Source organism: Bombina bombina, chromosome 3, assembly GCF_027579735.1.
Source record: "Bombina bombina isolate aBomBom1 chromosome 3, aBomBom1.pri, whole genome shotgun sequence".
NCBI classification, from domain to species: Eukaryota; Metazoa; Chordata; class Amphibia; order Anura; family Bombinatoridae; genus Bombina; species Bombina bombina.
Window position 1 is genome coordinate 1234894412 of NC_069501.1, and position 27793 is coordinate 1234922204.

Consider the following 27793-nt stretch of genomic DNA (forward strand, 5'->3'; position numbering starts at 1 on the left):
TGAGAGGTTCTAAACTCATGAGCCTGGTCACCTGTCTATTATGATAGAAAGGTGGTACCATGAATATTACCTTCACCATCATCATATGCTAAATGTAAGAATTTATTTTCAATAAATAATTGAACCATTCACACAAAAAATACTCAGGAAATAATTGTATTGTTAAGGTGCATCAAAAATCGGATTTTATTAAAAACTAATGTAATTTTAAAATTACACAGAAATAAATCATATTAAATATGCACAGCGTAAATTGTACTTTAACCCCTTAATGACCACAGCACTTTTCCATTTTCTGTCCGTTTGGGACCAAGGCTATTTTTACATTTCTGCGGTGTTTGTGTTTAGCTGTAATTTTCCCCTTACTCATTTAATGTACCCACACATATTATATACCGTTTTTCTCGCCATTAAATGGACTTTCAAAATATACCATTATTTTCATCATATCTTATAATTTACTATAAAAATTTTTATAAAATATGAGGAAAAAATGGAAAAAAACACACTTTTTCTAACTTTGACCCCCAAAATCTGTTATACATCTACAACCACCAAACAAAAACCATGCTAAATAGTTTCTAAATTTTGTCCTGAGTTTAGAAATACCCAATGTTTACATGTTCTTTGCTTTTTTTGCAAGTTATAGGGCCATAAATACAAGTAGCACTTCGCTATTTCCAAACCCCTTTTTTTCAAAATTAGCGCTAGTTACGTTGGGACACTGATATCTTTCAGGAATCCCTGAATATCCATTGACATGTATATATTTTTTTTTAGAAGACATCCCAAAGTATTGATCTAGGCCCATTTTGGTATATTTCATGCCACCATTTCACCGCCAAATGCGATCAAATAAAAAAAATTGTTCACTTTTTCACAATTTTTTTCACAAACTTTAGGTTTCTCACTGAAATTATTTACAAAAAACGTATGCAATTATAGCATACATGGTTGTAAATGCTTCTCTGGGATCCCCTTTGTTCATAAATAGCAGACATATATGGCTTTGGTTTTGCTTTTTACTAATTAGAAGGCTGCTAAATGAGACTGCGCACCACACGTGTATTATGCCCAGCAGTGAAGGGGTTAATTAGGGAGCATGTAGGGAGCTTCTAGGGTTAATTTTAGCTTCAGTGTAGTGTAGTAGACAACCCCAAGTATTGATCTAGGCCCATTTTGGTATATTTCATGCCACCATTTCACCGCCAAATGCAATCAAATTAAAAAAAACGCTAAATTTTTCACAATTTTAGGTTTCTCACTGAAATTATTTACAAACAGCATGTGCAATTATGGCACAAATAGTTGTAAATGCTTCTCTGGGATCCCCTTTGTTCAGAAATAGCAGACATATATGACTTTGGCGTTGCTTTTTGGTAATTAGAAGGCCGCTAAGTGCTGCTGCGCATCACACATGTATTATGGCTAGCAGTCAAGGGGTTAATTAGGTAGTTTGTAGGGAGCTTGCGGGGTTAATTTTAGCTTTAGTGTAGAGATCAGCCTCCCACCTGACACATCAGACCCCCTGATATCTCCCAAACAGCTCCCTTCCCTCCCCCACCCCACAATTGTCCCCGCCAACTTAAGTACTGGCAGAAAGTCTGCCAGTACTAAAATGAAAGTTTAGTTTTTTTAAAAAAAATACATCTTTAGCATATTTACATATGCTACTTTGTAGGATCCCCCTTAGCCCCCAACCTCCCTGATCCCTCCCCAAAACAGCTCTCTAACCCCCCCCCCCCGCCTTATTGGGGGCCATCTTGGGTACTGGCAGCTGTCTGTCAGTACCCAGTTAACAATATTTTTTTCTCTTTTTTTTTTTTTTTTTTTTTTTTTTTTTTACATTTTTCTGTAGTGTAGCTTCCCCACGACCAACCCCCACCCCCTCCCAGATCCCTTAGATTACTTTTTGGAGGCATTTATTCCCCCTCTTCCTCCCACTTATTACATGATTATTTCTGTAGTGTAAGCGGTTCCCACCCGCTCCCTCCCGTGCACGCGCCCGCCGATCCCCCGCGCACGCGCGCGTGTCTGTGCGCGCCCCTGACTCTCCCGCCCCCGATCCCGCCCCCCTCTGTGTCTCTGAAGTCATCGATGGCCGCCCACCCGCCTCCCACTGCAGCTCCCACCCACCAACGATTGCGGCCATCGATGTCCGGTGTAGAGAGGGCCACAGAGTGGCTCTCTCTGCACCGGAGGGGTACAGATTGTTATTGCAGGATGCCTCGATATTGAGGCATCCTGCAATAACCGGAAAGCAGCTGGAAGCGATGAGGATCGCTTCCAGCTGCTTTCCAAACCGAGGACGTACGCCATACGTCCTCAGGCGTTAACTGCCTTTTTTCTGAGGACGTATGGCGTACGTCCTCGGTCATTAAGGGGTTAAAGGGACATGAAAACCAAAATGTTTCTTTCATGATTCAGATAGAGAATACAATTTCAATCAACTTTCTAATTTACTTCTATTATCGAATCTGTTTCTTTCTCTTGGAATCATTTGTTGAAGGAGCAGAAATGCACTACTGGTTTCTAACTGAACACATGAGTGAGCCAATCACAATTGAGATATATATGCAGGCACCAATCAACAGCTAGAACCTAGGTTCTCTGCTGCCCCTGAGCTTGCCTAGATAAACCTTTCAGCAAAGGATAACAAGAGAAAGAAGCAAATTAAATAAAAGAAGTAAATTGGAAAGTTATTTAAAATTGTATTCTATATCTGAATCATGAATGAAACATTTTGGGTTTCATGTCCCTTTAAGTACACTGGAAGTGCAAAAATCACATAGAAATTTAGTCTTAAAAGTACAAAATACAAAGTGTAATTGTTATTTTTTCGTAACATGGGCTGAACATGGGCGTATATGACATTGTCTCTCAAATCTCAGCGTAATTCTATAAACGTTTTAGATCTCAAAATATACTTTTAATACTTATTGCCACTCCCCCTTTATCTTTAATTTAGGTCTTTTAAGTACTGAAACTGAAAGAGCACACGGCCTAACCTTGCCACAAATCTCTCTGTAATTTGCACTATGTTATCTTAGCATTTCTGCTGAAACCAAACAATGGAGATTTTGTTATCACAATGACAGTGGCAAGCCCTGTTGTCTCCAGCCACAAGTCTGGATTGTTTCCCCCAAATTAGGAAAGGGGTGGGTGAAGTTTGAAAAATATTGCAAACACAGTGTTAATCTTTTGTAAAACCATTCAGATGCTGATCTGTTAATCTACATGAAGACTGCAGAATAATATTGTAATTACAAGGTGTTCCTTTAAATGGTTACTGCCTGGTACGTGTGCTCCGTGGATTGGGAAGAGTTACGCTACGATGTAACAGTTTCATGGTTCTTGGGAAGAGTTACTCTACAATGTAACAGTTTCATGGTTCTTGGGAAGAGTTACGCTACGATGTAACAGTTTCATGGTTCTTGGGAAGAGTTACTCTACGATGTAACAGTTTCATGGTTCTTGGGAAGAGTTACTCTACAATGTAACAGTTTCATGGTTCTTGGGAAGAGTTACTCTACGATGTAACAGTTTCATGGTTCTTGGGAAGAGTTACGCTACGATGTAACAGTTTCATGGTTCTTGGGAAGAGTTACGCTACGATGTAACAGTTTCATGGTTCTTGGGGAGAGTTACGCTATGATGTAACAGTTTCATGGTTCTTGGGAAGAGTTACGCTACGATGTAACAGTTTCATGGTTCTTGGGAAGAGTTACGCTACGATGTAACAGTTTCATGGTTCTTGGGAAGAGTTACGCTACGATGTAACAGTTTCATGGTTCTTGGGGAGAGTTACGCTACGATGTAACAGTTTCATGGTTCTTGGGAAGAGTTACGCTACGATGTAACAGTTTCATGGTTCTTGGGGAGAGTTACGCTACGATGTAACAGTTTCATGGTTCATGCCACAGATCTTGGATGCTGCTTTGGGATCCTGCAGTTCTGATATCTTTGAATCACTAAAGTGGCTTCATGGCTGAATTTGCTTTGGAAATAAGGACTGTTTGTTTGTTCTAGTTCCTAAGCAGGAATATCTCAACCAGAACCCCCACATGAATAGCGAGTGTCTTTACAACGCTCTGAATCTATTCTATTAACCCCTTAATGACTGCACGTCGCTGGTCTTTCTATAGGGGTTGCGCTTTTCATAGCGTGGTCTTGGCGTCAGCGACGAGACTGAGATATTTTAGTAAGACAGCAGGAGGGAGGGTGTAATAGCGCCATCTAGCCGCTCGCAGCAAGATCTGCGCTACTATAAACAAACAATCCCTTAACGTCCAGCAACATTCAGGGTACATCACAATTGTTAAGGGCTTGAAACCCAGTGCTATCGGGTCCTTGTGTCCTCAAGTGATCCTAATCATTAGTATAATAAATGAACAAATATTTGACACACTGTTGCCTCTGGAACGTGTAAGCAGATATTAATGTTTTTGAGAGTGTTGACCTACCCAGCATGCATTGGTCTGGGTTTTTCTTTTATTATTAAGATAGAGCATACACTTTTAATCAACTTTCCTATTTACTTTTATTATCTAATTTGCTTGGTTCTCTTTGTATCCTTTGTTTAAAAGCATACCTAGGTAGGCTCAGGAGCTGGGAGATGGCTGCTTATTGGTGGCTGCACATATATACCTCATGCCATTGGCTTAACAATCAGCTAGCTCCCAATAGTACAATGCTGCTACCCTTCAATAAAGGATACCAAAAGAATGAAGCAAAATCGATAATTGAAGTAAACTGAAAAGTTGTCTAAAATTGTGTGCTCTATCTGAATCATGAAAGAAAACAATGTGGGTTAATGTCCCTTTAACTCTGTGACAAAAACAAAACAGGACATACAGTAGTTTCTGGAAAAACGATGGTTCTGGTACAAAGTTTAATTAGAATAAAGTTTGTTTTTGTTTTAGATGCCAGAGATTAGTGCTTCCCATACAGGGTCAATGGCTTAAGGTTTAATTCTAATGATCTGCTGTGACCAAGGCTGATACCAGCTGTCTAGACTTAATAACTAGCTCAACAGGGCCGGCTCCCACTGGGCCCCATGGTTCAGCCGGCCCTGGCTATCAACTATATTCATTTACAGTCACAATTTATTGCGTGAATAAAGGGCCATTGGAATCTTCACAAGCGCTATCTGTCTTTATAAAATAACATTCCCGTACAGGGACATGGGCGCCAAAATTAAACTTCCATGATTTAGACAGAGGGTAGGGAAACAAATTAGTTAAACTTCCGTTATCATACTGAGGTAGGCTCAAGAACCTGCAAGCATCTTCATATGGCAGTGTTTGCATTAATGTTACACATATAGTGCTGAAGATACGGGCACGCTCCCGAGTCTACCTCAGTATGCTTTCATGGTAGAAGCTAAGATTCAGCAAACTGTACCAGAAAAAATACAGTGAATTTGGTTGCAAAGTAAATTGGAAAAAAGTTTCTTTAGCTGATTAGCGGAATGTTTCATTTTTAGTTCCATGCCTCTATTCTTTGAGCCAATAGGATTATATTCGGTCAAGTTATAAATGGGCAAGCAAAGCACAAGTGCAGGAGGTTATGGGTTCTATAGGAAGAGTTATGAGCAGTGCGCTTCTTGTGGTATCAGAAACTGTTCAAGGACGGCTACTAAACTGGTACATGGTCTTTCATGACCTTTAAAGGGACATACAACCCAAACATTTTCTTTCATGATTTAGATAGAACATACAATTTTAAACATTCCAATTTACTTCTATTATCAAATGTTCTTCGTTTTCTTGTTATCGTTTGTTGAAAAGCAGTAAGGTAAGCTCAGGCGTGTGCACGTGTCTGCCGCACTATATGGCAGCAGTGTTGTAAGTGTTATACATTAGCAAGAACACTAGATGGCAGCGCTATTTCCTGTTATGCAGTACTCGATACATGTGCACGCTACCTATCTATGTAGCTCTTCAACAAAGAATAGCATGAGAACAAAGCAAATTTGATAGTAAAAGTAAATTGGAAACTTTTTTTAAATTGCATTCTCTATCTGAATCATGAAAGAAAAATGTTGGGTTTTATGTCCCTTTAATATGTATAGCTTAGAGGAGATATGGCAGAGAGGTGATATGATAGACATGTTCAAGAGTATTAAAGGGGCATAGAAATAAAAATGAGGTTTTCATGGTGTAGACATTGTTTCCAATTGACTTGTTTAGAAAGGTTACCACATTTTCTTGGTCTCCTTTGTTGAAAACATAAATGGATAGTAAAGTAAAAAACAACTAGTGATTCAGATGGAGCATGTGATTGTAATAAATATATTTATTTTATCAAATTTACTTTGTTCACTTGTTATCCTTTGTCAACGAGTAAACCTAGGAATGCTCAGGAGTAGCAGTGCAGTACTGGGAGCTAGATGATGATTGGTGGCTGCACCTATATGCCTCTTGTCATTGGCTTAACTGATATGTTCAGCTAGCTCTCAGTACTGCATTGCTGCTCCTGAGTCTACCTAGTTTTACTCTTCAATAAATGATACCAAGAGAACAAAGCAAATGTTCTATCTGAATCATGAAAGTTTAAAGTGACTGTAAAGCGAACATAATTTTTTATGATTTTGATAGAGCACATAATATTTAGCAACTTTCCAATTTACTTCTATTACCTAACTTACTTTTTACCTTTGGTATCCTTTGTTGAAAAGTATACCAAGATAGGCTCATAAGCAGCAATGCACTGCTGGACGTTAGCTGGTGATTGGTGGCTTCACACATATGTCTCCTGTCATTGGCTCACTCATCTAGCTCCGAGTAGTGCGTTGTTTTCTGGATCTCACTTTAACTATGTGTTTAACATATTTGCAGGGGTTAAATACAAGCATATGCAAGCGGCAGTGCAATAATACAATGCTCATTAGACCATTTTCTTTTTACACTTGTATGTCCAATTAAAACTCCTTTGGGTCAGTAAAACACACAGGGCAATAACACCCTATGTGTTCAGCTAGCTCCCAGTAGTGCATTGCTGCTTTTTCAACAAAGAATACCTGGAGAATTAAGCAAATTTAATAATAGCAGTAAATTGGAAAGTTAAGAAAAATTTTAACTTTCATAATTCAGAATATGAATCATAAAAAACGTTACAAATTGCTTCCAATATCAAATTGAGCACAGTCCTTTTGTATGTTCCTACTGACCATGTGCATAAGTATATGAGTCTGTGATTGGATAGTGGCTGGCACATGATGCAGAGGACAGAGAAAGGAAAGGAAACTTAAATTTGTCAGAAAATAAAATCATTGTGAAATTCAAAGCAACTGTTATTACATAGTCTCTTTATTATTCATCTGCTGGTCCTGTAATTCTACTGTATAAAATGGTCCTTAAATGTTAACATTTAATTAACAAAGGTTTTGTTTTGTTCCTCTACATATTATTAGTAGCTTTACAGAATGGTACCTGTCATTTGTAGCAGTAATAATACACATTGCCACTAGGTGTCACTATTGTTTCCAGGGGTGGGTTTTTTGTTTTTGTCTGGGGCTGCATATTTTGAGGGGTAGTTCTGTAGCGAGATGCCTTTCCATTTATATGCCCTCCATTTTGTTTTATTTCAGACAACTGATCCCTGGTTGTCTAGTGCACGTGCATAACTGGCTGTCAGCTGTCAGAAATATGAGGCAAATGAGGCAAATGAGCTCAACAGGTCTCCCAGGGCCTAGAGCAGCATAAAAACTATTTCACTATATTCTTAAAAAGAAATAAAAATATAATGGATATGAAGGAGCACTACTTACTACGCGCTTATAGGTTAAAGAGGCATGAGAGTACAACTTAAATGATTCAGGTAGCACATACAATTTTAAGAGACTTCTGAATTTGCTTCTGTTATAAAATATACTTTGTTCTCTTGGTATTTGATGAAAGTCATACCTAGGTATGCTCAGGAGTAACAATGAGAGCTAGACTGGGATTGGTGGCACATACCTCTCTTGTGATTGGTTCAGCAGTTGTGCACAGCTGGCTCCCAGTAGCGCACTGCTGCTTTTGAAGCTGTATTTAAAGAACACTAAAAACTAAATAAAAACTCAAAAGCTCATGGGAGCTGCCATGTTGGAACCTAAGTTACACTGCAGGTATCTGAAGGAGAGATGCTGCACTTGTGCAAACACAGGAGTTAGATTTCAACATGGCGGCTCCCATCACTATAGGGAGGTGGGGAATAACCGCAATATTATGCATTTAGTGTTTAATATCCCTTTAACTATGACTTTAATCGCTTTGCAGGGGTTAAACACATTACACCATTTTGTTATTGCACTTTTATGGTACATGCAACTGGTTTTTCTTTTATGATTCAGATAGAGAGTACAATTTAAAATTCAATTTTACTTCTAACAAATCTACTTTGTTCCTGTGGTCTCCTTTGTTGAAGGGCATACCTAGGTAGGTACAGTGCACGTGTCTGGAGCATTATATGACAGCAGTTTTGCAATAATGTTTTTAACAATGTTATGCACTTTTGAGCACAAGATGGCAGCAGTCTTTGCACAATGTATAATATTCTTGCAAAACTGCTGTCATATAATGCGCCAGAGACAGACATGTTACCTATCCTAGGTGTGCTCTTCAACAAAGGAAACACAGTGAACTAAATAAATTTGGTAATAAGAGTGAAATGGAAATGTTTTTAAAAAACAGGATGTGCGTGTTTGTGCACAACTCCTTTCTACATACAGATTGCTCACTGGCTGATAGAGACAACGGCATTAGTGGAAAGTGACACAAGCAAAAATAATATAACCTTGTCACCCCTGATTTTTCAGAACTACATTTCCCATAATGCTCAACTAGACTGCAGAGGGCCTAAGCATCATGGGAAATGTAGTTTTAAAACATCAGGTGTGCCACGGTTAGCTATAACTAATCTAGGATAATAAATAAAGAAAAAAAAGAGAGATACAATATTTCCATGGATATATCTAAATCAGTTTTATGACCACGTCATACCAATGTATACCCTTTAAGTTACATAATTCTATGCTCCTGTCAGAGCCTGGATGATGTTATCAAAGACATGATGGCCACCGTACATCGGGAGCTGGCGGAGAAGCAGTCCCTCGCGTTCACCATGTCCTTTCCACCTAACAAAGTGGAGCTCACCACCACCAAGGCAGATGGCACTGAGTCCTTTATCTTTGAATTCAGCACCCCAGATGCCCGGCAGCACTTTGAACAATCGTTTGAGGAAGCAAAGAAGAAACTGGGTAATGAATGTTTGTTAGACGCAGTTTCTGTTTATCCTGAGAATGGATTTGCAAGTCCTGTTTTCACCATTCCTGGTCTGTGTGATCCATGTTCTGTGTGAGATCGTTCATGTGAAATGAGAGTTTATCAGATCATCGTCCACTCCCTGTCCCACCTTAGTTACTACATCTTATACGAAATGCATTATCTAACCCCATGAAAGTGTATTTCCTCCTCTGTGGACTTACAGGGTATTAAACATTAAATACATGAGATAATGATGTATTTAAAGCAACAATTACACTTATTTAATACATCTGCATACTATTCAAAGGTTAAAGATATGGTTTTTATTTATCCACCATGATGGAACCTAGGTTTTCCCCTTGTCTATCTCCTGCTGAGAGCAACTAGGGAAATATATAACACTGGCAATAAAAGAGAGAGTGCAAACAAGACTGTGTGGAAATCCTGTTACATAGTTACTTTAGTAACCCTATATTCCACATGTTTTTATGATTTATGTGTATCCATAACTGTCCTCAGCAGAAGAGAGGGATAAATAGAAAGCTTAGTTTAAAGATGGTGGCTTCCATTGCTTAAAGGCAAATGAAACCTCAATTTTTTCTTTCATGATTCAGACAGAGCCTGCAATTTTAAACAACTATATTGCAGCAATTTTGCAAGAATATTATCTATCTGCAAGAGCACTAAATGGCAGCACTCTTTCCTGCCCTGTAGTGTTCCAGACAGCTACCTAGATATCTCTTCAACAAAGAATAACATGGGAACAGAACAAAGTTGATAATAATTTGAAGCAAATTGAAAACGTAAAATGTTATCATCTGTCTGAATTATAAAATATTTTTTTGTGTTTCATATTCGTTTAGAAACTCGGTGGAATTTATAAAATCAACAATTTTCAAAGTTAAATTACAGAAAAAGGGGACTAAATAAATATTAAAAGTATATTGCAAAGTTATTTTACTACACATAATTAAATATTTTATATTACAAATGATATCAAACTGTTTACTGTCCCTTAAATGACTTCTATAAGTATGTGGGGGACTTTTCATTTAGAACCCATGATAACCTTGTGCACATTTCTTTTTTATAGCATCCAGCAAAAATCGTCTGGACCCAGAGTTCCTGAAGGCGATTCCCATCATGAAGACGAGGAGCGGAATGCAGGTAGGTGATTGTTAGTAAACAAGATATTAAATAGTCAGATTTGTTCCCCAAAAGCTAGGCATTTGGTCTTATGTGAGTAGAATTTCAGGTTTCTTGTGTTATATGGGTATAGTTATTTATTTTTAATTTCCCTACTGAGCATAAATCTTTTGCTAGTGAGACACTATTCCCTTATATTTCGCAATATTGTCTGTGTAATACTATCTGGCAATAGTGTATAAAGATTTGTTTACACGTTGTGATATTTTGGGGAGTTTTTTTTCCATAAAAGAAATGTTCACAAAATCATTAGCATCTTAACACTATTCAGGGGGGTACAATAAAGCCCGGGAAGGCTGACTAAGGCAGAAAGATTACAGGGTCCTACTCCATACAGAGTTTCCAACTCAAGTGATCAAACACAACAATATTGCAGCCTCAGTGTCATGGGCTAAGATCTTGTCTATACTGTGATTTCACTGCCCATGATACCTCAATTAAAAAATATCACTAATTATCCATCTGCTTCCAGTGCTTACGAAGGGTTAAACCCTTGGATGTGTGCAGCCCCTCTCTGACCTCAAACAGTTTGCAGGGAGTTTGCAACATTGCTTTATATTACTGCAACATAGGGACCAAGGAAACAATACCATCTTGGTGCTATCCAATAATGAACCTAATCTGGTGGTGCAGATTACTGATAATAATAATAATATTGAACATTGTCTAGGGGAGATTTACTAGGGTTATAGGGTTATACAGCATCACAAAGTAGCAGTTCTAGAGAGATATTTATTGAGAAAATGAAATATATGTTACTTAGACTATAATGTGGTACACTGAACAGTAATCCATATTCTTCTCCATAATTCTCTTCCCTTCCAGTTCTCGTGTGCATCTCCCAGTATCAGTAGTACAGATAACGTGCACGAGGTGTGGGTGTGTAATAGCGACGGCTACGTGGGTCAGGTTTGCCTGCTCAGCATCAGGAATGAGCCCACGGTAGAAGCCTGCATCGCGGTCTGTTCAGCACGGATCTTGTGCATCGCTTCTGTGCCCGGCCTGAAGAGGAGCTACAGGTACAAGAATTTGTGATGGAGGGAGAGGCGCGGCGCTGTGATCAAACGTTCTGTCGCTCCAACAAGGGGTCAAGAAATCATAAAATCTTACAGAGATATCTGCTGAAAATTTAAAGCATTGTAATATATAGACTAGAGATCTGTTCATCACGAATGCACATTCGTGATGTATATATGGATATTAATTTTGTTTTAACGAAATGAATATCTGAATTAATGCACCAACTTATTTAAAGAATAACGAATATATACTTAAAGAAATTCATTACTATATATTCCTTATCCTTAAAATTATGTTTTACAAGGTTAAATACTTACCTATAGCGCGGTGGGAGGCTGCGCTAATCTGACCCTTCGTCACAGAGTCCTGGGCCATGCTAATATGAGGAATAGTGCAGTTGGAGCCTGAGCTAAAGGTTGTTGCAACCTGCAACAAAGTAACATTTACATTCGTTTTTGTTGATTTTTAGTTAAAAGTCAGTATTTATACTGAATACTGCAGCACACGAATATTCTGAAAAACTATTTTTTTGCACTTCCCACAGAATTATGACTCTACTAAATATTACGCAGTGATTGTTTGATCAGTGCAGAAGCTCATTTGTATATAATCCTCATACTTTGCCTTGTGTCCATTTACAGAGAGAGGAGCACCACTCTGGTGAGTCAGAACTCAGAGGTGCTCCCCTCCACCCTTGACGACTCCAATTCTCAGCAGTGCCTTCATATCTCCATCTCCTCGCTGGAGCTCTTTGAGCATGCGGACAATGCCAGCCGTGATCTTGTGCCCTTTGACAGTGACGATACAGATGACGAGTCATCACCCAGCCCCTCTGGGACACTCCAGAGCCAAGCCAGCCGATCTACCATATCCTCCAGCTTTAGAGGTGAGTGTCAAATTATATCACTAATGAGTAAAATTGAAAACCATAACCTATTTTTCCACATTGATATTTTTTCAGCCATTGCTGTTTAATTTCTTTTTGAGAATGATCTATAGCGTTGAGCGTGACTTTAATAGAGGGGAAAATAATAGCCAGCAGCCTGATGCCCTATTAGTGGGATTGCAATACTTTGTGAGTTGTGGTGCTGCTGACTTTAATATAATATATAGTAGGACCAAGTTTTGAGGGGAGTATGAAGAGGTTTGTCTTTGACATTTAAAGTTTAAATTGCATCATCAATTAAAAAAGCCATTTGACGTAACTGTATGAATTTCACGTGTAACCTCAGTGGTACATTTATTTCACTATGGTCAACACAGAACCTTTATTGTATTCTAGGTTATGATTGGAACCCCCTCTAGAGTATATATAGCATTGTTCTGGATCTAGACCTTATAAACTGGAGATGCCACCAAACAAGCTATATAGAGTTGGGGTGATATTGACAGTATTAACATCATTTTCTACTTAATTTTCCTGTGTTCTTATTTAATTTCATATTTTCCTCCCTTTAACCTCTTTGTCCTGGGCATGTCAAAGAACATGTAAAAACTTTCCTGCAAAGTTATTGCTGTGGACACTTGAGAATTGGAGGTGCTACAATAATGAGCATCTATCTAGAACCATAACTGGTAGAGTCAGGAAATAGTTGTGGTCCCATGAATGACCCTTGAAAAGATGAGGTAGAGTTGAAGACATAGAAAGATACCTAATCCGTGAGTTATTGCAGATGTATGACCAAACAAAAACATTGAAGGGACAGTCAAGTCAAAATTAAACTTTCATGAGTATGATAGGGCATGCAATTTTAAACAACTTTCCAATTTACTTTAATCATCAAATTTGCTTTGTTCTCTTGGTATTCTTGTTAAAATCTAAACCTAGGTAGTCTCATATGCTCATTTCTAAGCCCTTGAAGGCCACCTCTTATCTCAGTGCATTGTGGCAGTTTTTCACAGCTAGACAGCTCGTTCATGTGTGCCATATATATAACATTGTGCTCACTCTCGTGGAGTTACTTATGAGGCAGCACTGATTGGCTAAAATGCAAATCTGACAAAAGAACTGAGATAAGGGGGCAGTCTGCAGAGACTTAGATACAAGGTAATCACAGAGGTAAACAGTGTATTAATATAACAGTTATGCAAAACTGGGGAATGGGTAATACAGGGATTATCTATCTTTTTATTTTTTATTTATTTAATTTTTTTTATTTGAGGTTCATTTAAAAGGATACAAATTGCATGAATAAAATTCTTATGTCACATGAGATAAAATATCAGTGTTACAAAAGGTTCTGACAATGAAAATTAGATTATAGAAAGACACAGAGCTAGTAATATATAAACCATGTGAACATTATAGTACTGGAGTGCCTGTCACCCAGGGATAACATTCTGACCTAGGAGACCTCCTATGAATCTCAAATGATAAACCTCATTTTTATAGCACTTTATGTCTTGCATGTCAAATAAACTTGAGATATTTTTCTTGTAGCTTAATAGGCCACTATTAGACCTAACTAAAATATCAACTCAGGGTGGGAAAGAAAAAATATTTAATATGTTCAAATTTGCAGGTAATGATGAAAATCATGGTGAAGGTTGCGGCATAGGCGAGAAAAGCTGCGTGTTTAGTTCTCCTTAACAAGGAGACACGTTATGGGTTGGGGGGGGTGGGTGTATATATATATATACAGTAGGTTATATGGTGTGAGAAGCATGGAGCTGAAGAAGCTTTTTATGTTACAATTCAAGGTAAGCACGCTGTGATGAAACAGGGCATCCCAGCGCTGTGAAGAATCATCTAAGGACCTGGTTTGCTAATATGTGTGTAGAGAGGGCTACTCGCGCATTAAATTGATGCAAAACCCGAGCCACCAGAATTTTTAACAAAAATCTTGGTGAATAAATGTATCAAAGGTTTCGTGGATCAACTTTGGCACTATCAGGAGGTGAACTATATAGAATGTAGGACCAGCCTGCATAAGTATACATGTGAAATGCATAGATCAAAGGCTACATATAGCAGTGTATAGGTTCTGATGAGGGGCAAAAGTTTGGAACTATCTGTAAGGATCGATGAATGTACCTAATGGAGAATATTAACATTTCCCATCTAACTATTCAGTCTTCTTTCCATATATGATGTCTATGTCATCTATAGGGGTACAGATGAGAAGGCTGAGGGGTCTCGGCCGCAGACACCTAAGCCTTAGGGGCAGTCAAAATGTCAGGGGACAGCATGGCACATTTTATTTCAATCCTCTGTGTCAATAAATTATATAGGGTGTATAAGGGAGTATAAATGTGTATATATATATATATATATATATATATTAGTTCTATAGGCGGTCAGCTGGATCCTAACCAACAGCCTTCATATGAAACCAATGCATTTATAAACAATGCATGGTAAATACTATCGTCTAACACCTTAAAAACAAGAGCTCATCTAAAACACCTTTAACCCATCAAGCTAGAATATTGTAAAATTGTATAGAACTGTAACCCTCCTATATTTATAGATGAATACATATGTCCTTCTTGTGCAAAATCAGTTTAGAAGAGAAGAAACACATTTAATCGGCAGCATGCTGTTGTCAGCTATTATGCTAAGGGATAGGGTAGCTATAGCTATGATAATGCAATATAGTCATACTTAATATTGCGCAGTTCATTTGGCAATAGCATAACACGCAGAGTATCCGCCCAAATAATATTAAGCAGAGCTAGAATTATATCGTTTACACATGTGCTCGCAGCCAACCTTACAATACTATAGAACATTTAGCTAGATTGGTATCTATCTATGATAAAAACAGTTTTTAAACATGGTATGAAACCCAGATTAATAAACAAACATATGAGCTATATCAAGCGCCCAGAATAAGCAAAATGAGCAATACAAATATAAGAGACCATATTGCAGTAAGGGCATGGGCAACCAACAATAGGGGAAGAATATAGTGGAGGGAGTGTCCCGGTATAACAATTAGCTCATTAAAGCAGTCAACAGAGTTGCTATTATATACAAACATTGTAATGATTAACTCTCATTGTATGCACAAGAAATGGCCCATGGTAGCTGAGCATAGAACACAGAAAACTTAAAAGTAGTATAACATCAACAATAGCTATCAGTAGGAAAGCATTTAATCAACAGTGCTGTGGAGTGATATGTCCCTCATTCCAAATATTATGAGAGTGGGAAAGCAAGTCTAAAAACCCAGCACCCGGAGTCTAGGTTTAGGAGCGTGGTATAGGCATAGGAAAAGCTAGATACCTCAAAATATTACTAGTCCGAATACAGAGTCCCAGACTCGCAGATGTGTCTCCCATTATAAGCACTTGATCTATGTACAAACTATCCGATCCCCTTTCTGAGACCATAAGGGATCGCCACCTCCAGGCTCCATGTACTGCCGTAGCACGGCAAGAAAGTTAGTCTTTCACATCTGAGATCCTGCATTCTTCGGCCGTTTATCTCCAGTATACAGACCCTGAAGCGCCATGAAGTGTAGGCCAGCTTCCCCATGCCCGCTTGTTGTGCTGTCATCTGTGCGGTGGCATATGAAGTATTCTCGGCTAGCAGAGTGGCGTATTGGGTATCCGACTTATAGTCGTTAGGTATTAGCATATCAGTCCGCACCTCATCAGAGACTAAGTCTGAACCTAAGTTTCTAGTTTCCTGCATGGCGGCTGGTACGAAAGTGCGCGCTTGCCTGGGTAGATGGCCATTTATCTTCTGCGGCTCGACTGTACGGCAATAATCAGGGTTCAGTATGGAAGGCCCCTCTGTGCTCGGTTTGCAGGTAGATGTGGAAGGCATCAGTGGCAAATGAAGCGCAGATCTAAGTTCACTCACGAACTGTAGGAATTGCTGCTTGGTTAGCTTTAGAGTTGGTGAGTCCCATGCTGCCACGTTCTCCATATTGCGCTGCTATATCGTTCTGAGATTAATACCTGTCTCAGTAGTGATCTTGTTCCAAAGTGCTCCCTCGATAGTTATAGGGGCAGCGTGTTTGTCCACAGCCTATTTTCTTGGTAGTTAAGCTAGATTGCGGCTCAATACCCATGCGTTGATGACAATGGCTGCTCCCAGAGTGAATAGGTTGGAGGCCTGCTATCCGAAAGATGGGATCTGTACATCAGGAGGGTATTCTACTCCTCCACTTCAAACAACAATATCGTTAAAGTTTCTGTATTACCAAAATTGTAAAAGTTTGGGAATCTGAACGGCCAAAAAGAGTTATATTTCAAAGAGTATAGCCGGAGCTACTATGAGATGCGACCGTTCAGTTCCATAGCTGGCTCCTCCCCCCATTATCTATCTTTTTAACAAACAAACTGTATCAATATTGGTAATTTGCTGCAATTAAAAATATATATAAAACATTTATTTTATTTGTGTTCACTATGTTCCTTGTTAATTAGATGAAGAGATGCCAAGTGCCAAAGACACAACGACTGAGACGACCAGCTCAGAGGAGGAGCAGGAGCCTGGCTTTCTTCCTATCCCCAGCACCTTCAGCCAAAACAGAGACAGTGAAAGCCCGAAGGAGGGTCAGGCAGTGAGGAAGATCAGCAGAGGATCCTTTACCCGCGGGAGTCTGGATGACCTAATGAGTATTGACCCAGAAGCCTATCAGAGCTCCATGTGGCTGGGGACAGAGGATGGCTGGTGAGAGCACACAATAGGAAGACAGTTTGGGCTAGATTACAAGTGGAGCGCTAATTTATTGTGCACCCATAAACGGGCAAATTCACCCATTAACGAATAAGCGATAATTAACCAGCCATTACAAGTGGCTGGTAATTGCTACTGCAAGCTCGTGGTAGCTATTAGTGCTCTGATCTCTGGTTAATTTTCTAAAAGTCCCCAATTGGAACCAAAATAAAGAGACTTAGTTTTTTATTTTAAAAAAAAAGGTAGCATTGCAGGGTTAAATGTGAGGGGATGTGGGGTGTTAGAAAAAATAACGGCACTGAAAAGTGCCTTTACATTGCGGCCTATGGGAACTGTGTGTTCCATGTAAATATATATGCTTATATAAATATATATTTATGTGTATATACACATATTAACACATAACCAGATTTTAGCCTTCATCTTTATCTGATCTGCACTAAATTATGGTAGTAAATCTTCTGTAGGATTGTACATACATATATGTGTGTGATTGAACTCTAGCTTTCATTATAATATTATTATTATTATTATTATAATTAATTATTTGTAGAGTGCTAACAGGTTCCACAGCATTCTAAACATAGGAATAATTTACAAAGGTAGCATTTATAGGAGATAAATACGTAGAGGTCCATGCCAAGAAGTGCTCCCTAAAGACTCTACTGTTCAGGGACGCATACAACCTACACTAACCTTTCCTAATACCAGTTCCTCTCCTCCACTGCAATCCCCTGAACCCCCTTAGCATGTAAGCCTAATAGTCCAGTTGTTTGTAGATCACCTTCTTAAGAGCTGACTACAACAGTGCAACTATTGGCAGGGCCCTCTACCCTATAACTGTTTTGTTGTACTCCCCCTTTGTTTATAGCACTGCAGAATCTGTTGGCACTCTACAAATAACCGATAATAATAATAAAGAGTTGCACTGTTGTAAATCACTTCTCATGAATGTGATCTAGAACAGCTGTGCTCAAAGGCTTACATGCTAAGTGGGTGCAAAGGTTGACAATGGAGGAGGAGAGGAACGAAGATAAGAATGGTTGGGGTATGTTGTATGCATCCCTGAACAGTCTTTAAGGAGCGATTGAAACTATGAATACTAAAGGAGAGTCGTGTAGAACGAGGCAGAGAGTTCCACAAAATAGGGACCAATCTGGAAAAGTCCTGTAGATGGGAATGTGAGGAGGTAACAAGAGAGGAGAGGAGGTTGTGAGCAGAGCGAAGGGGACGAGATGGAGAGTATCTGAGTCGAGGTCAGAGATATAATGGAGCAGCGTTATCGAGAGCCTTGAATGTCAGGATTTTGCGTTTATTCTGGAGTCTAGAGAAAGCCAGTGAAGGAATTATACACAAACTATATTTATAGTGTTACCTTTAAATATTATTGTTATTTTTTTTTCAGTATTCATGTGTATCAGTCATCAGACAACATCCGGAATCGCAAGAACAGTATGAAAATGCAACACTCGGCTGCCGTCATGTGCATTCTGTAAGTATTACATATAAACACATCTCATATTCTGTAGTATCTAGTCTTCTATACGCAATATACAAACAGCAATGGACTATTGTTCTGGCTATTGCTACACATTGAAAGGTACTGAAGGACAAGAGAAGAGCTTAGCTATTATATACTGTATGTTACCTAGAGAAGATGAAGGGTGTTGGATGAACAAGTGGTTAATCGTTCAGTAATAAGATGGATCTATACAGTCACAAATTGACAGCAGATAAAAACCAGATGTCCCCAGTGCCGGTTAGTACATTGGATAGACTTATCCCGGGGGCCGGGTGTGTTATAATTTCTGGGTTATATTTGTCCTCAGCACGTATGTTGCAGTCAATGGAAAGGCCATTAATATAGGAAAGACCTAACATATTTTTAATAACCTACATTTTTAATGTTTTCTATTTTATGTATTCCTTTCGGGAGGGATTGTCTAAAGCAATGTGTAAAGATCCTTTATCTTCTTTGATTTATTGAATAGACTATTGGCGTCCTGGTTGTCATATGCCAGGTTTCTTTTTTTATCTAAACTGTCCAAGAAATGTCCTGTGTGCCACTTCAAGTTTATTTTCCATTTCCTTCATAAAAGTGTTGAGAGTCCACGAGCCATTGCTGCTGGGAATTATACTCCTGACCACTAGGAGGAGGCAAAGATTCCCAAAACTCCAAGAGCCCTTAAAAGCCCTCCCTCCTCACTGGTAAAAGAATCTTATCTTTGCCTTCGCAAAAGGACGGTGAAGAATGGAGCTGCTCCAGGTGTTCTGTAAGAGAGGTCCTCAGATAAATTTTAAGGCACATTTTCCCCTCAGAGAGTTACTGTTTGAAAAGAGGGAAGTTTATGGAGTATTGGGTGTTGGCACAGTTACGCCCAGTGGGAGCTAGACACAGGCCTGCCTCAGGTGTCGCAGGGACCAGTCCCTAGCCACCTCCTGTTGGATCATTGTTATACTCCACATATACAGATTCTCTGCTGTCATGCGTACAGCACTGGATTGGGTATCTATTTGAAGCAGTTTCTGTAGATCGTAAATGCAGTAGTGTGGGTGCTTGTTAAGTATGTAGTTAAGGTTTTTTTCTCCAACATAGGTGTGTCCGGTCCACGGCGTCATCCTTACTTGTGGGATATTCTCTTCCCCAACAGGAAATGGCAAAGAGCCCAGCAAAGCTGGTCACATGATCCCTCCTAGGCTCCGCCTACCCCAGTCATTCTCTTTGCCGTTGTACAGGCAACATCTCCACGGAGATGGCTTAGAGTTTTTTAGTGTTTAACTGTAGTTTTTCATTATTCAATCAAGAGTTTGTTATTTTCAAATAGTGCTGGTACGTACTATTTACTCAGAAACAGAAAAGAGATGAAGAATTCTGTTTGTATGAGGAAAATGATTTTAGCAACCGTAACTAAAATCCATGGCTGTTCCACACAGGACTGTTGAGAGCAATTAACTTCAGTTGGGGGAACAGTTTGCAGTCTCTTGCTGCTTGAGGTATGACACATTCTAACAAGACGATGTAATGCTGGAAGCTGTCATTTTCCCTATGGGATCCGGTAAGCCATGTTTATTACGATTGTAAATAAGGGCTTCACAAGGGCTTATTTAAACTGTAGACTTTTTTTGGGCTAAATCGATTGATATTAACACTTATTTAGCCTTGAGGAATCATTTATTCTGGGTATTTTGATTTAATAGTATCGGCAGGCACTGTTTTAGACACCTTATTCTTTAGGGGCTTTCCCAAAGCATAGGCAGAGTCTCATTTTCGCGCCGGTGTTGCGCACTTGTTTTTGAGAGGCATGGCATGCAGTCGCATGTGAGAGGAGCTCTGATACTTATAAAAGACTTCTGAAGGCGTCATTTGGTATCGTATTCCCCTTTGGGTTTGGTTGGGTCTCAGCAAAGCAGATACCAGGGACTGTAAAGGGGTTTAAAGCTTAAAACGGCTCCGGTTCCGTTATTTTAAGGGTTAAAGCTTCCAAAATTGGTGTGCAATATTTTCAAGGCTTTAAGACGCTGTGGTGAAAATTTGGTGAATTTTGAACAATTCCTTCATGTTTTTTCGCAATTGCAGTAATAAAGTGTGTTCAGTTTAAAATTTAAAGTGACAGTAACGGTTTTATTTTAAAACGTTTTTTGTACTTTCTGATCAAGTTTATGCCTGTTTAACATGTCTGAACTACCAGATAGACTGTGTTCTGAATGTGGGGAAGCCAGAATTCCTATTCATTTAAATAAATGTGATTTATGTGATAATGACAATGATGCCCAAGATGATTCCTCAAGTGAGGGGAGTAAGCATGGTACTGCATCATTCCCTCCTTCGTCTACACGAGTCTTGCCCACTCAGGAGGCCCCTAGTACATCTAGCGCGCCAATACTCCTTACTATGCAACAATTAACGGCTGTAATGGATAATTCTGTCAAAAACATTTTAGCCAAAATGAACCCTTGTCAGCGTAAGCGTGGCTGCTCTGTTTTAGTTACTGAAGAGCATGACGACGCTGATATTAATATCTCTGAAGGGCCCCTAACCCAATCTGAGGGGGCCAGGGAGGTTTTGTCTGAGGGAGAAATTACTGATTTAGGGAACATTTCTCAGCAGGCTGAATCTGATGTGATTACATTTAAATTTAAATTGGAACATCTCCGCATTTTGCTTAAGGAGGTATTATCCACTCTGGATGATTGTGAAAATTTAGTCATCCCAGAGAAACTATGTAAAATGGACAAGTTCCTAGAGGTGCCGGGGCTCCCAGAAGCTTTTCCTATACCCAAGCGGGTGGCGGACATTGTTAATAAAGAATGGGAAAGGCCCGGTATTCCTTTCGTCCCTCCCCCCATATTTAAAAAATTGTTTCCTATGGTCGACCCCAGAAAGGACTTATGGCAGTCAGTCCCCAAGGTCGAGGGAGCGGTTTCTACTTTAAACAAACGCACCACTATTCCCATAGAGGATAGTTGTGCTTTCAAAGATCCTATGGATAAAAAATTAGAAGGTTTGCTTAAAAAGATGTTTGTTCAGCAGGGTTACCTTCTACAACCCATTTCATGCATTGTCCCTGTCACTACAGCCGCATATTTCTGGTTTGATGAACTGCTTAAGGTGCTCGATAGTGACTCTCCTCCTTATGAGGAGATTATGGACAGAATCAATGCTCTCAAATTGGCTAATTCTTTCACTCTAGACGCCTCTTTGCAATTGGCTAAGTTAGCGGCTAAGAACTCTGGGTTTGCTATTGTGGCGCGCAGAGCGCTTTGGTTGAAATCTTGGTCGGCTGATGCGTCTTCCAAGAACAAGCTACTAAACATTCCTTTCAAGGGGAAAACGCTGTTTGGTCCTGACTTGAAAGAGATTATCTCTGATATCACTGGGGGTAAGGGCCACGCCCTTCCTCAGGATCGGCCCTTCAAGGCAAAAAATAGACCTAATTTTCGTCCCTTTCGTAAAAACGGACCAGCCCAAGGTGCTACGTCCTCTAAGCAAGAGGGTAATACTTCTCAGGCCAAGCCAGCTTGGAGACCAATGCAAGGCTGGAACAAGGGAAAGCAGGCCAAGAAACCTGCCACTGCTACCAAGACAGCATGAAATATTGGCCCCCGATCCGGGACCGGATCTGGTAGGGGGCAGACTCTCTCTCTTCGCTCAGGCTTGGGCAAGAGATGTTCTGGATCCTTGGGCGCTAGAAATAGTCTCCCAGGGTTATCTTCTGGAATTCAAGGGACTTCCCCCAAGGGGGAGGTTCCACAAGTCGCAGTTGTCTTCAGACCACATAAAAAGACAGGCGTTCTTACATTGTGTAGAAGACCTGTTAAAAATGGGAGTGATTCATCCTGTTCCATTAAGAGAACAAGGGATGGGGTTCTACTCCAATCTGTTCATAGTTCCCAAAAAAGAGGGAACGTTCAGACCAATCCTAGATCTCAAGATCTTAAACAAATTTCTCAAGGTCCCATCGTTCAAGATGGAAACCATTCGAACTATCCTTCCTTCCATCCAGGAAGGTCAATTTATGACCACGGTGGATTTAAAGGATGCGTATCTACATATTCCTATCCACAAGGAACATCATCGGTTCCTAAGGTTTGCATTCCTGGACAAACATTACCAGTTCGTGGCGCTTCCTTTCGGATTAGCCACTGCTCCAAGGATTTTCACAAAGGTACTAGGGTCCCTTCTAGCGGTGCTAAGACCAAGGGGCATTGCAGTAGTACCTTACCTGGACGACATTCTGATTCAAGCGTCGTCCCTTCCTCAAGCAAAGGCTCACACGGACATTGTCCTGGCCTTTCTCAGATCTCACGGCTGGAAAGTGAACGTGGAAAAGAGTTCTCTATCCCCGTCAACAAGGGTTCCCTTCTTGGGAACAATTATAGACTCCTTAGAAATGAGGATCTTTCTAACAGAGGCCAGAAAAACAAAGCTTCTGGACTCTTGTCGGATACTTCATTCCGTTCCTCTTCCTTCCATAGCTCAGTGCATGGAAGTGATCGGGTTGATGGTGGCGGCGATGGACATAGTTCCTTTTGCGCGCATTCATCTAAGACCATTACAACTGTGCATGCTCAGTCAGTGGAATGGGGACTATACAGACTTGTCTCCGAAGATACAAGTAAATCAGAGGACCAGAGACTCACTCCGTTGGTGGCTGTCCCTGGACAATCTGTCTCAAGGGATGATGTTCCACAGACCAGAGTGGGTCATTGTCACGACCGACGCCAGTCTGATAGGCTGGGGCGCGGTCTGGGGATCCCTGAAAGCTCAGGGTCTTTGGTCTCGGGAAGAATCTCTTCTACCGATAAATATTCTGGAACTGAGAGCGATATTCAATGCGCTCCAGGCCTGGCCCCAGCTTGCGAGGACCAGGTTCATACGGTTTCAATCAGACAACATGACGACTGTTGCGTACATCAACCATCAGGGGGGAACAAGGAGTTCCCTAGCGATGGAAGAAGTAACCAAAATTATTCTTTGGGCGGAGTCTCACTCCTGCCACCTGTCTGCTATCCACATCCCAGGAGTGGAAAATTGGGAAGCGGATTTTCTGAGTCGTCAGACATTGCATCCGGGGGAGTGGGAACTCCATCCGGAAATCTTTGCCCAAGTCACTCACCTGTGGGGCATTCCAGACATGGATCTGATGGCCTCTCGTCAGAACTTCAAAGTTCCTTGCTACGGGGCCAGATCCAGGGATCCCAAGGCGGCTCTAGTGGATGCACTAGTAGCACCTTGGACCTTCAAACTAGCTTATGTGTTCCCGCCATTTCCTCTCATCCCCAGGCTGATAGCCAGGATCAAGCAGGAGAGGGCGTCGGTGATCTTGATAGCTCCTGCGTGGCCACGCAGGACTTGGTATGCAGATCTGGTGAATATGTCATCGGCTCCACCTTGGAAGCTACCTTTGAGACGAGACCTTCTTGTTCAGGGTCCGTTCGAACATCCGAATCTGGTTTCACTCCAGCTGACTGCTTGGAGATTGAACGCTTGATTTTATCGAAGCGAGGATTCTCAGATTCTGTGATCGATACTCTTGTTCAGGCCAGAAAGCCTGTGACTAGAAAGATTTACCACAAAATTTGGAAAAAATATATCTGTTGGTGTGAATCTAAAGGATTCCCTTGGGACAAGGTTAAGATTCCTAGGATTCTATCCTTCCTTCAAGAAGGATTGGAAAAAGGATTATCTGCAAGTTCCCTGAAGGGACAGATTTCTGCCTTGTCGGTATTACTTCACAAAAAGCTGGCAGCTGTGCCAGATGTTCAAGCCTTTGTTCAGGCTCTGGTTAGAATCAAGCCTGTTTACAAACCTTTGACTCCTCCTTGGAGTCTCAATTTAGTTCTTTCAGTTCTTCAGGGGGTTCCGTTTGAACCCTTACATTCCGTTGATATTAAGTTATTATCTTGGAAAGTTTTGTTTTTAGTTGCGATTTCTTCTGCTAGAAGAGTCTCAGAATTATCTGCTCTGCAGTGTTCTCCTCCTTATCTGGTGTTCCATGCAGATAAGGTGGTTTTACGTACTAAACCTGGTTTTCTTCCAAAAGTTGTTTCTAACAAAAACATTAACCAGGAGATTATCGTACCTTCTCTGTGTCCAAAACCAGTTTCAAAGAAGGAACGTTTGTTGCACAATTTGGATGTTGTTCGCGCTCTAAAATTCTATTTAGATGCTACAAAGGATTTTAGACAAACATCTTCCTTGTTTGTTGTTTATTCAGGTAAAAGGAGAGGTCAAAAAGCAACTTCTACCTCTCTCTCTTTTTGGATTAAAAGCATCATCAGATTGGCTTACGAGACTGCCGGACGGCAGCCTCCCGAAAGAATCACAGCTCATTCCACTAGGGCTGTGGCTTCCACATGGGCCTTCAAGAACGAGGCTTCTGTTGATCAGATATGTAGGGCAGCGACTTGGTCTTCACTGCACACTTTTACCAAATTTTACAAGTTTGATACTTTTGCTTCTTCTGAGGCTATTTTTGGGAGAAAGGTTTTGCAAGCCGTGGTGCCTTCCATTTAGGTGACCTGATTTGCTCCCTCCCTTCATCCGTGTCCTAAAGCTTTGGTATTGGTTCCCACAAGTAAGGATGACGCCGTGGACCGGACACACCTATGTTGGAGAAAACAGAATTTATGTTTACCTGATAAATTTCTTTCTCCAACGGTGTGTCCGGTCCACGGCCCGCCCTGGTTTTTTTAATCAGGTCTGATATTTTATTTTCTTTAACTACAGTCACCACGGTACCATATGGTTTCTCCTATGCAAATATTCCTCCTTAACGTCGGTCGAATGACTGGGGTAGGCGGAGCCTAGGAGGGATCATGTGACCAGCTTTGCTGGGCTCTTTGCCATTTCCTGTTGGGGAAGAGAATATCCCACAAGTAAGGATGACGCCGTGGACCGGACACACCGTTGGAGAAAGAAATTTATCAGGTAAACATAAATTCTGTTTTTATTGCGTTATTTAGGTTTTTGCACGTTATTTTTGTTTAGCTCATGTTGGCTTTGTTTGTGTGCCTTGTTTACTTAGTGTATGCACATCTATATTGCACTATTGGTTTTGTGCGCTGTTCAGACATGCATGTGTTGGCTTGACTGCGCACCTTGTTGTTAAGCATGTGTCAGCTTTTTGTTTGCGACAAATGCAGTTTTCTGTTTAGTGCGCTGCTCAGACGTGCACATGTCGTTTTTTTGTGTACTGCAGTTTCCTGTGTGCAAGCTGTTCAGTTAGCATGCCTCAACTGCGCATTTGTCAGTTTGTGCTGTGAGCTTTTTTGTATTCTCCTCTGTCTTACCTCTCTGGGCTATCATGGTTTGCCGGGTTAGCGCACATCGCTTTTAGGGATGCATACGATCTTTTATTGTGGAGGGGGTATGTTTTTTTCTATACTATCTAGTGCTGCATTATTGAGGAGTAAGGTTCTTTGCTTATGTTTTTACTTACCTATTATCCACAATAAGGATTTTTTATGTAAATCTTTAATATCATTTGTCTACCACATTGTTTGTATTTTCTGTGGTTTTTTTATGATGGCGCATACTGGTTCTGTCCCCACTACTTTAAATGTTAGGTCCTTAGAAGCTAGATCCACTATACACATTCCTACTAATATTACTCGTGTTTTCTCTTGTAAAGGTGTATCCAGTCCACGGGTTCATCCATTACTTGTGGGATATTCTCCTTCCCAACAGGAAGCTGCAAGAGGACACCCACAGCAGAGCTGTCTATATAGCTCCTCCCCTTACTGCCACCCCCAGTCATTCTCTTGCAGCTCTCGACAAGAAAGGAAGTATCAAGAGAGATTTGGTGACTTAGTGTAGTTTTTACCTTCAATCAAAAGTTTGTTATTTTTAAACGGTACCGGCATTGTACTGTTTTTACTCTCAGGCAGAAATTGGAAGAAGACTTCTGCCTGGAGGTTTGATGATCTTAGCGGTTTGTAACTAAGGTCCATTGCTGTTCTCACACATAACTGAAGAGTATGGAAAGAAAACTTCAGTTGGGGGGACGTTCTGCAGATTCCCTTCTTTGAGGTATGTTCAGTATATTTTTTTCTAGAGAGATGATAAGGTCTAGAAAATGCTGACAGTGACTTAGCAGACGTAACTAAGATCCACTGGCTGTTCTCGCACATTCTGAGGAGTGAGGTAACTTCAGAAAAGGGAATAGCATGCGGGGTCCCCCGCAAATGAGGTATGTGCAGTAATATTTTCTAGGAATGGAATTGACTAAGAAAACACTGCTGTTACCCATATGATGTAAGTACAGCCTTTAATGCAGTAGTAGCGACTGGTATCAGGCTGATAAATCTATGCACAGTTGAGTTATTTTCTAGGGACTAGAATTTGACTGAGAAAATACTGTTAATACTGAAATAAATGTATGAGCCTTAACTGCAGTAGAAGCGACTGGTAGCAGGCTTAGTGATAACTTTGCATAACACTGGAAAGTTGTTTTTAAAACGTTTACTGGCATGTTATTCGTTTTGTGAGGTACTTTGGTGATAAATCTTTTTGGGGATGATTTTTTTCCATATGGCTAACGTGTATTTCTGCTTAGAAACCGTTGTAACAGGTCTCCCACTGTTGTAATATGAGTGGGAGGGGCCTTTTTTAGCGCCTTGTTGCGCAGTTAAAATTCTTGCACAGTCTTCCTGCTTCTTCCTCCTTGATCCAGGACGTCTACAGAGAGCTCAGGGGTCTTCAAAATTCATTTTTGAGGGAGGTAATCAGTCACAGCAGACCTGTGACAGTGTGTTTGACTGTGATAAAAGCGTTAAATCTTAAATTGATTATCCGTTTTTGGGTATTGAGGGGTTAATCATCCGTTTGCTAGTGGGTGCAATCCTCTGCTAAATTCATACAATTACTGTTAAAATTGTTGGCTATAACTGAATTAGTTCATTGTTATTTCAACTGTGACAGTTTTTTGTGTTTTTAAAAGCGCTGCAGCGTTTTTTTTCTTTCAATTGCTTGTAAATTTATTGACAGATTTTTTCCAAGCTTGCTAGCCTTCATTGCTAGTCTGTTTAAACATGTCTGATACAGATGAATCTACTTGTTCATTATGTTTAAAAGCCAATGTGGAGCCCAATAGAAATATGTGTACCAATTGTATTGATGTTACTTTAAATAAAAGTCAGTCTTTACCGGTAAATAAATTATCACCAGACAACGAGGGGGAAGTTA

The 27793-nt window shown here is 40.2% G+C and overlaps 1 protein-coding gene across 1 annotated transcript in view; it reads left to right on the plus strand.

The window, feature by feature from the left end:
• The window catches only part of ARHGEF17 (Rho guanine nucleotide exchange factor 17), a 591511-nt gene that overhangs the window by 536839 nt on the left and 26879 nt on the right, over positions 1-27793 (plus strand). Inside the window, exons 11-16 of the mRNA XM_053708724.1 lie at positions 9028-9241; positions 10342-10415; positions 11280-11473; positions 12116-12360; positions 16854-17100; positions 18512-18598. Coding sequence (XP_053564699.1) covers positions 9028-9241; positions 10342-10415; positions 11280-11473; positions 12116-12360; positions 16854-17100; positions 18512-18598 — 1061 coding nt within the window. The remainder of the gene's footprint in view (positions 1-9027; positions 9242-10341; positions 10416-11279; positions 11474-12115; positions 12361-16853; positions 17101-18511; positions 18599-27793) is intronic.